Source organism: Clupea harengus, chromosome 12 (assembly GCF_900700415.2).
Source record: "Clupea harengus chromosome 12, Ch_v2.0.2, whole genome shotgun sequence".
NCBI lineage: Eukaryota > Metazoa > Chordata > Actinopteri > Clupeiformes > Clupeidae > Clupea > Clupea harengus.
Window position 1 is genome coordinate 21,065,919 of NC_045163.1, and position 10,605 is coordinate 21,076,523.

At 46.9% G+C, this 10,605-nt stretch overlaps 1 protein-coding gene across 2 annotated transcripts in view; it reads right to left on the reverse strand.

The window, feature by feature from the left end:
• The window catches only part of mvb12ba (multivesicular body subunit 12Ba), a 22,774-nt gene extending 12,500 nt beyond the window's left edge, over positions 1-10,274 (reverse strand). Inside the window, exons 1-2 of one of the 2 annotated variants that reach the window (XM_012830201.3) lie at positions 10,007-10,274; positions 4,311-4,433 (exon numbers count right to left, since the gene is read on the reverse strand). In XM_012830201.3, the coding sequence (XP_012685655.2) occupies positions 4,311-4,421 (111 nt within the window). In that variant the 5' untranslated portion in view covers positions 4,422-4,433; positions 10,007-10,274. The other variant, XM_012830199.2, reaches the window with a different exon arrangement.
• Between the last annotated feature and the right edge of the window lie 331 nt (positions 10,275-10,605).

Consider the following 10,605-nt stretch of genomic DNA (forward strand, 5'->3'; position numbering starts at 1 on the left):
CCCATCAAATCATAGGCCTTTCCATAATTCTACACTGGAGAAACAGCACTGAATGAGTGTGTATGGTAGAGAAGCCATGTGGGTCTGTGTATGCATGTGTTTTGGGGGAGTTGGTTGCTGGGGGATGTCAAGGCAAAAAATGTGCACTTAACGGCAAAAGCAGCTGGAGGAGCTACCCACACTACAGACGGAGTGTTCCGTAGCGCCATGGCGACCAGTTTAGTATACATTCCTCCAGTGATATGTGTATGATTGAGGGGGCAAACATTAGGGCCTATGGTACCACTCGTGATATCCACCACAGATGACTGATAATGTGCTGGCAAACACGGAGGAGGTGTGCCATGACGTGTGCATGAGCAGTCACAATCGGTTGCCTTTACAGAGAGGGAGGAGTACAGGGAGGAACTGAGAGAACCCAAATGGAGAGCAGACAATGGAAGAAAAGAGGAAGAGAAAAAAGGAAGGTGAGACAGAGAGAGAGACAGAGAGAGAGAGAGAGAGAGAGAGAGACACACACACTAGTGAAAGTGAAGTGAAAGTGAGACACCAAAATAAGCCAAGAAAGTCAGTCAGTCAGACATAGCAGGCTTTAAAAGACGAAACAGAGGAGGAATGGAAAAAAGAAAGAAAGAAGACAGAGGGAGGGAGAGAGAGAGAGAAAAAGAAGAGAAAGCGCTCTCCACCCATGGGCCTCCCACCCTCATCTTGCCCTCTGTTCCCAGGTCAGTGCACACAGCATCCTGCTAAGGGCCGATGAAAGGCAACGGGGGAGTGAAAGGAAGAGGAAACGCCACTGAGGAGGGGACCTACTGCCACTCTGCACTCTGCCCATCCTCTCCCTTCTCCCCTCTCTCTTTCTTTCTTTATCTCTTTACTTCTTTCTTCTTTCTTTCTCCTTCCCCATGTGCAAGCCCCTTCTTGGGTGGGCTGTGTGTTCACCGGGCTGTGTGGTTTTGACATGAGAAGGATGCGTGTCTGAGCAGGCAGGAGGAAACGCACTGATCTCTCTCTCCCTCTCTCTCTTGCTCTCGATGTCGTGAGACAGTTTCTTTCTGGTCTGGCAGGATTTTAAGTCAACAAAAGTGCAAAAACAATGGCAGCAAACGCTGCGCTCTCGTCCACACCCTCCGTCTTCTCGAGCCCTTTGCTTACTGGGCCACAGCCACGATCCACTCCCAGACAGTCCCAGTCCCGCCACAGCTGTCCACTGTCCACTGGAGTGCAGTCACTGCTTCTAATACGGGGCAGTTACTGACCATTTGCCCAGCTACATAATGACGATGATGTTTGTCAGTGGAAAGCACAGAAATCCCTTGTGTGTGTGTGTGTGTGTGTGTGTGTGTGTGATGCCCACTGTGGGGGTGGAAGTGGGGGAGAGGGATGCGCTTGGAAACAATAAGAGGGATTACAATGAGCGTATTCATCCGGCATGGCTTGAAAAGAGACAGCCATGGGGAAGGAAGTTCAGCAAAACAACGGCGGAGAGTGCAGGCGATTAAAGCAGAGAGAGAGAGAGAGAGAGAAAAAAGAGACAGAGAGAGAGAAAAAGAGAGAGAGAAAAAAGAGACAGAGAGAGGGGGGGGGGGGGGGGGGGGGTCTACATCACAGACCGCCAGCCAGAGGTCAACCCACAAGACCGTGGGCAGATTAGCCAGACCAGAGAGAGTGGAGGACAACAAGTAATCCACTGTTCCACTCGGAAACAATGTAGCCCTTTCTGTGTTTCTCTCTCTTTCTCTCTCTCTCTCTTTGCCCCTCACCCATCTCCCTCTCTGTCCATCTCTCATCCACTCCCGGGAGGACACTGTGTGAATGGGGAGAGGCAGGAGGACGGGGCGCATTCAGCGGGGCAGGGCTCCTCCCTTCACGCCCTCTCTGCACCCCCATTGTTGGCTCGTTCTCCTCTCCCCCCTCGTCTCCGCTGGGGTGTGGACTCTGCTCTGGTGGGCCAAATACCACGGCGACCACAGTCTCACAGCCCCATGCGTCTGCATCTCCCTCTGGAGTTCCCTCAGCCATGACGTCCCGCACGGCCACCACAGAAAACTGACCATAGAAAACTCAGGATGACTGCTGAAGGAGTTCATTGTGCGAGAGACTAGAGGTTGCAAAGGCCAGTGCAGGATCAAAGTGGAAAAGGTGAGGGGGTTGATTGTGCACAAATAGGAAGAGGACTGCTAGTTATGAGACCCAATGACCTCTGACCTCTGACGAGCTAGAAGGCCACTAATAAACTGAGAGGTGCAGGAGATCTTACACTGGAACACACAGACCCATTTCCTTCATCACGTCGTTGAATGCCTCGCTGTATGCGGTGGTTAGTGAAGGCGGCTTACTCTGATATCCTGAAGACACGCAAATGCGAGTAGCTATGGACTATGAATGTGTGGGGCCACTTTCCCCCCTACACTGAGGCCCCCTGACACCATCCTCACAAGCCTGTGTGTGTGTGTGTGTGTGTGTGTGTGTGTGTGTGTGTGTGTGTGTGTGTGTGTGTGTGTACATGCATGCCTGAGAGCCTTATTAGGTCAGGTGACATCGATCAGCTTCACCACAGCTCACGTTTCTCCCAGGGAATGTCTTTGATGCTCGGCCAGGAGAGCACTTCATTGGGAACGATCAAAGTGTGAGTGTGAGTGTGTTTGTGTGTGTGAGTGAGTGAGTGAGAGAAAGTGACAGTGTGTGTGTGTGTGTGTGTGTGTGTGTGGCGTATCTGCTTTTGAGAGTGGATACTACATGTGTGTATATGTGCTAAGGGAGAACAAGGCTTGTTTTTCTTGGAACACAGACCAATGATGGTCTACAGGTGCAACCCAGGTGTGTGGAGGAAAAAAACCTGCCTAGTACTTTGTAGCTGTTGTATGCGATATTTGAACAGCTAGTCAAGGGTAAATACAAACACCTATAATGTCTTCTTAGGCAAATACGTGAGGAGGCATTCATTCTAAAATTGTGCGAACTAATAGTTCTGCATCATAGCAACCACATTATAGGCTTTTGATTGGATGCAGTCGGTCAGAATAACGAAGTACCACAATCACATCTACCTGTATAATGTAAATTACGTAATAGTAAAAACATTTTCCTTTTTAAATCGAGACATGACATTTAGGAGACTCCTACAGTGTAGGTAGCGTATAACTATCAGTTTGTATGTTCCCTGGGAATGAACCCACGGCCTTGAAGCTGCTAGCTCCTTGCCCTTCCTGTCGAGCTACAGGAAGACTGCATGGGATGACATTTGGATGGGAGAGAAAGAATAACACGTCCATGCAAATGAACGGGAACAGACGTGTCCAGGAGCAGCAAGAAAGAGACAGGAGAGAATATGCAAAGGTAAGAGGGCGAGAGAGAGCACTAAGGGACAGATGGTGAGAACAACCTGAACCAACACACACCCCAGTGTTTCCAATGTGTTGCTTCATAAACAAACAACCCCCCCCCCCCTCTCACACACACACACACACAAGCAACCTCATCATCAACACCCCCCCCCCCCCCCCCCCACCAGCAGCCTCTCTGCTGTCCTAGTTCTCACTCCTCTGGTGGCTCAAAATAGACACTGTCCAGAGGCCTAGTCACCCAGTTTGCCATAACCCCACTGAATTTACAGACTCTCTCTCGGAGAGAGAGACTCGGCGTTGGTCTCATGTGACACATTCCTCTTGTAGAGTCTGAGTGCATCTGCATATGCAATCAAAGCAACTGAAGCGATGCAGCATTTGAATGTACTGTCAGGCAACCGCATCAAAACGTCTCGCTCTAAGGAATGGTTGAAAAAAAAAACTAGTAGAAACAGATCACTGATCAGCCATGTTTCTAAATATCTCCATGCATTTGAGGCTTGTGGTACTATGCCTCCATAGAGAAATGTAACCTGATTTTATAACACACACACACACCTCTCCATTTTTTTTAGCTACAATTGATTGTCAAATTCATGTATAATACCTTATTTTACGTTCCATGGAATCATGTCTGTATCATGTACATATGCCGCATGTGTGCCAACATGTTTTATCCTCTGAATCGTGTACGTGTATGAATCCATCTGCTTGCTCCTGATTCTCTCTTCTTCTCTCCTCCCTTTTCTATCTCTATCTCTCTATTCAGCCGGCTCCAAGGAGATGGGTCCCCCCTTTGAACTGAGGTTCTGCTCAAGGTTACTTCCTGTTAAAGGGGAGTTTTCCCTTGCCCCAGCCACCTTAATGCTTTCTCTAGAGGGTTCAGGCTCCGGGCTCTGTAAAGCACCATTTCAATGGTTGTTGGTGCTACATATTTTTTTTTTAATTGAACCGAATCCTTACCACGTCATAGCCAGTGGGTGCTCTGTTTCGGGAGGCAACCACCCCGACCCCGGTGATCGGATCCATGGGTAACTCAGGCAGCGCGTCTGACAGGTCCCGTACCTCTGGCATCACGGAGGATTTCTGGAGGGGAGAAAGAGAGAGAGAGAGAGAGAGAGATCAGAAACTCCATCCTCACTCAGAACCTCCTTTATCAGACGGAGACCACAAACACAGCAGAGAGCCAGGAGGCTGAGGTCTGGGATCATGATACAGGGATTAGGATGCACAAGACACACATGACAAGTTTAGCAGCTGATAACTGAATGAGTGGCAGGACAAAGGGCCTCAGAGGAAGAGACCAGGGTTTGCTGTCAAAGGGAGTAAGTATGACGTGCAGAGCAGGGAGGCAAGGCTGCTGCAAAACTCTGTCAATCGGAGTACTTAATCGGCTGCTGGGAAGAGACTTAGGAATTATGCCCCCGATAACTAATTAACAAAAAACACCAGCCTGCTACAAGCTTCTGTCATGCTTTCAATGACACCACAAGTTAATAAATAACACTCTCCAGTCAGGTGCAAGCTATTTAACAAAAAAAGATGTGCAGCTTTTTAGACTGCTACCACAGCTCCTACTCTACCACAGCTCCTACTCTACCACAACGAATTCACACACACGAACATGACGTCACCTCTTCAACACGGTGAGAACATCGGTAGAGAGACGCTGCTGTAAGCCAAACTCCTCTGAGCATGTCAGCACAGCACAGACCAGTGGTTCATCCAAACCTCCCACTGATACTCGACTGAGTGGGAGGAACCAGAACGGGTGGTGGAGCAGTGCTAGAGGGGCGTGTGTGTGTGTGTGTGTGTGTGTACGGGGGTGTTTCTCAGTCGACTGTAGCTTCCTCAAAAAGACAGCTGAGAGTACTCAAAACCACACTCGCTAATGCCATCCCCACTGCTATGGGAAGTCGGAGTGGGTGGCTGGGCGTTGCGGTACGCTGGAGGACATCGTCTGACAGGCAGTGATGAAAGATTAACTGAAACTATGTGATCTAGATAATCCCCTCCGAATTAAGAGGACTTTCCAGAGATTTTAGTTTTCAAAGAGCCGCTTAAGAACAAACAGGGAAGCTAATGACAAGCAAAAGCAAGAACATCTTACTGTCGTGCTGTAGGCCATCTCCTAATGACCAGGAGAGAATCGCTAACATGATGCAGTCTCGATAAAAGGGGCCTAAAGTACCCAGAATTAATCACAGCTGTGTTGAAGGCCAACACTTGCTTAAAAGGAGAGAAAAGGCTTCTTTTTAAACTCTTTGTTCCAGTCTATATTTGGATTGAGAGATTAAAAGTTAGCTGGCCTTGCAATCTGCACTATCTGAAAGGAGCGCAGACGCCGGCTTGTCTGCACTGATTCAGCCTGATAGTGATATGTAGAAACTTGGCAGCCATCGACCCAAGAGAGAGCTTTCTAGTTGTTCTTTAAATTCTTCACATAGGCCTACGTTAAAAAACGTACGTAAACATGTTACAAAAAGGGCTCATGTTCTCCCCTCTTTTAGGATATCCTCAGTCCCCTATGACAAGATGAGGTAGCAGCATACTAATGAAAGCTGCCTTTCTGGGGCAAGTGCGGAGCTTTTAGCGAGGCAGCTAGGCAACAAGGCCTCCCTGCCTGGCATCTCCTAGGCGACCCCGCTCCCTGGCCTGAAGGGGTGACAAAAGGCCGTCTTAAAGAATGCCATCCGAGTGAGTCAGAGAAGAGGCCAAGGTAAATAACACTCACGAGCGAGACAGAGACAGAGCGAGCGAGGGAATCGAACGAAACTTGGCACACGGAGATGGCGCGGAGGACAGGACTTTTTTTTGTCAGAAGTCACCTGGCTGACACACCTGACTTAACCCTAGCAGGGAGGGGCCGGGCGATTAGATCATTCTCTGTCAGACGTGTGAAAAAAACACCAGACAGGAATTACCACATCAAAGTTTCGTGCATGTGTCCCTCTTCCTTCCTCGATTTCTGCGTCCGGCAGCCAGCCTTACCCTCGAGACATGAGGCAAGTTAGGCAAATGAGAAGGGAGAGGCTTCAAGAACACATAAAAAAACATCAGAATCGGCAAGTTAGGCAAATGAGAAGGGAGAGGCTTCAAGAACACATAAAAAAACATCAGAATCGACTGCAAAACAGACCCAAACCCCTGTTTCCATTTTCTGTGGAATGGCATTTGGCATTACTCTTTTGTCAGAGCCAAACCTTAACATCATTCATTCATCGAATGCAGATATATTCATCCAAGGCAACACACAGCACAGTTTCACCACATATCCCCAGCTACAGACTAGTCAAAGCCCAAACCGCTACCCTGTCAACACCATGCTAGTGAAGAGAATAAGAGTGAACATGTTTTCTATTTCTAAAGGCAGACTTGAAATCACACTAAAAAAGGCAGCTTGTGCTTTGATACGCTCAAAAGTTACCTTTATTCAATGAGAGCAGACTGGTCAAACACCCTGGTTAATCTGGACTCTCACTTTTCTTTTGCATGAAAGATTCAAGAGCGCAGCGCTCGATTATCTTTGCATTGCTGCAGATGCAGCCAGAGAGAGCGTGCCTTTATGAGGCAGACTCGAGAGGCCTGGCGTGGGGGAAAATCTCTGGTTGAAAAAGCTCGTCTGAACTCCTCCGATGAGGAAGACAACATCTCTGTAGAGTTGAGAGAGGGACAGAAGCAGCCAAATCCGGAGAGACAAGAGTGCCAAGATCACACTGGGGGCCCAAACTCGTAACGCAAGATGAAACCACAGGGAGCGAGACAAAGAGAAGGAGCGAGCGAGAGAGAGAGAGAGAGAGGGATAGAGAGAGTCAGAAAAAAGACGCCACAGAGAGAAAGCCAGACGAGGGATGTCATTAAGCAGGTCTTGTTTCAGTTCTCCGGTGAGCCACAGGGACAGAAAGGTGGCGGACGACTTCCTGGTCCAGCCAGCTCATCTGGAGGTGAAGGGCAGGCGGTGAGGGAGGGGTTCCCATGACTCCTCAGGAGCGCCAGGGCCGGGCCAAGCTGTGCTGCTGCTTACTCAATTGTTGTGGAATTCCACCACCTCTCCCTAAAAGAAAGTGGCTTCTTGGGGCATTTATTTGCACAGGTGGCGGGGAAAGAGAGTGTAAGCAAACACAGTAAAGGGAAACTAGCCAAAGCCGCCTTCCATCTCCCAGGAGTGCCACTTTTACGCCTCGTTTGTTTCGGCCAATGGTTCACACAAAACTCCCACACCCCTGACTGAAAGGGGCACCGGCAATGGCCAACCTGAAGAGAGCCATCCTGCATGGGATCACACTACACTAAAGCACCACTAGTCACATCGCTGCTCAAAACAGATGACCAAAAGAAGCTGCTGAGAATTCTGGGGTTTACGATGTCAACCATGAAGAAACAGATAGTTTAATAGATTAAATGAGGTAAAAAAAAAAAAAAACATACATCGGCCACACCTGTCAAGTTAACATGACTGACATCTACGAGGTACGAAATCCGTGAGCAATTCCCACCGCCCAAACATATACACAAAAGACAACTTGTGCAAGCATACTGTTACATTTGCGAGGCATTTCATAAACCGGTCTAGTTCGCCTCGAGATACATTGTTCAGTGATGCTGAATACTGAAACTACTAGGCAGACGAGCCTAAAACTGTTACAGAGACGTAGTGAGACACACAGTGTGCCATGGCAGTCACTCAGTCGGATAAAACAAGACTTGACAGGTATGAGAGGCAAACGCATATCTCTACACTTATTATCTGATGGCTATCCAGCACAGACTTAGGGGCAAATGAAGGGCAAGTTTGTTTTATCAGGCCCCTTTTGACTATTCCACCAGCCGTTTGAATAAATTAAATGAATTAAAAGACTTGGTTAACCACATTAAGCCTTGTGTCGTATAACATGCATCATGCATGATACTGCTCATCAGGATAAGAGATTGAATCAAAACCTCTTAAAGTCCAAACCGATGAAGCACACATTTGTTGTTGATTCCTCTTTGGATAATAATGAACTCATACAAGTTTTCACACATGTCACACTTAGACATGTCTTATATTTACAACTGTTATTGATATTTACAGCTGTTATTGATTTATATTTACAGCTGGTATTGACAACAGGCATCTTAGTGGGACTAAAGAGAGTATCCTAGCAAGGTATTGAATTTCACTAGACAAAAACGAAATGACCATTGCCACCGATGACATTTCATGTGGACCAAAGCCTAGAAAACTCAGACTGGCGTTTCTGTCCAGAGCCAGCACAACGTTACCTTGCACAATAGATCAATCAAGCTGATATAACGGGATCTGGATGTTGCATTTACATTTACATTTAGTCATTTAGCAGACGCTTTTGTCCAAAGCGACGTACAAGGGAGAGAACAGTCAAGCTAAGAGCAATAAAAAAGCATGGTGTAACAATAAATACTACTTTACATGAGAATTAGAAAAACAACAACCTAGAAAAGAGGAAAAAGAAGTGCAGGAATGTAACTGCTGAAGTGCAAGTTAAGCGCTAGTCAGGTGCCAGTTGCGGCATCATATCTAGCCTCCGTGGATCTGCCATTTCCACCTGATCTCTGTAATTACCCGCACTGGCAACACACTGGAAGCCACTAAGCTATTCGGAAAATGGCACTTTATACGTGTTAAATAGATTTGCATTAATAAAACTGCTGCATAAGACGGCAAACTATGTCTCAACATAACGAGCTAAGTTTACGGCTAACAAACGTTAGCTTGCTGAAATCCAGTGACTACAGGCAAGGTAGCATTGGCTAGATTAACGTTATTATAGCTAGCTATTATTAGTAAGACAAACATACAAATAATTTTTAAGTGTGATTGGTTATTTATGAAGGACTACAACAGCAAGCAAACAGGCAGACATAACACTGGTAATGGATACTGGGCTGTGTTGCTTTGTCCAGGTGCCATCCAGGCAAGAGCTAATGTAGTGGTTGCTAGCAATAGCTACCTTGCTAGCCATAGGTTCCTAGCTGGCTCCCCACCAAGCAAACATAAATATGACAACCACCGTCTAGCCACATACTCCAAGGTAAAACAAAATAGCTTGCTAGCGAGTTAAGGATTCTGAGCAACTGTCAGTACTCATACACTAAGTAGCTGTAGTATAAAGGCATTACTCCGATCAAATAACTACTAAGACAGAGCTGGTGATATTGTACATCCAAGTATCATACCTAACTCAACCCCTTGCTGAAATTCACAAACTGTTCGTTTCAAACATTTTGACCAGCTAAGTTAGCTAGCATGTAAACATAGCTAGCCTCTGGACTGGCCGTCTAACGTTAGCCAGCGATAACTAAGAAACACTAACGTTTGTTATCACTGTACACAGAGGCAATATTGAAAATACTAGCAAGTAAATACAAACAGCACTGAGGTAACATTAGCTGTTCGTTTGAGCTTCTTATCGACTTAACTGTTACTCGCGGCACAGCGTCCTTCCTTTTCAGACAAAAGCAGCTTTTCATGACCACACACACTGCAGCAGGCACAAGAAAGCCTCGGAAGGGCTTGGGGCCACAGCGGAGGGGGGATGCAGCTTATGGGGAGGCCAACCCTCGTGGAGGGAGGCAGCAGCGGAAAAGCGGCGGTTGGCTAGCTAGCTAGCTAGCTGGCTAACATAACGTTCTCTTACCCAGTGAGGTCAACAATTTTATCTCACAAGAATGAGCTCAGTTAAGATAACTAATTCTTCTTTATCCTCTTCTGTTTCCTTACGGAATCACAACTGTAAAATCCTCATCTTTCTGGGGTTGTTCTTCCAAATGAAGTGTCATTTGTATCCTGGCGCACTAGCTGCGATCAGAGGCTGCCATTTGATGAGAATCAAGGGAAGCCTGCCACCAAAACGCAAACTGCGCACCAAGCGCTGTTTCACTTCTATTCATGGATTATGAGTGACAGAGTGATGGAGCAACTGGAACAGCAGCGCAGTAGAGCAGTCATGGTCCTTACCTGGACCTTAAACCGAGACACATAGTCAACTGTATTTAATAACAAGTCAGAATGAATTGCAAATAATTTGTGAAATATAGTTTATAACATAGGTGTAACTTTCAGGGTTGCCACGTCTCGTGCTTTTAGCGTGAGACACACACTTTCATGTCCTCTTTCACGCTAGCCATGAACAAAATTAATTTATTTGCAATACATCGCACGCCAAAAAAACAGGCTACACCTGTTTTGCTAAGTCTCAGAGATTCTCACGCCAAGTCAGCTTTGAAAGTTGCCAAG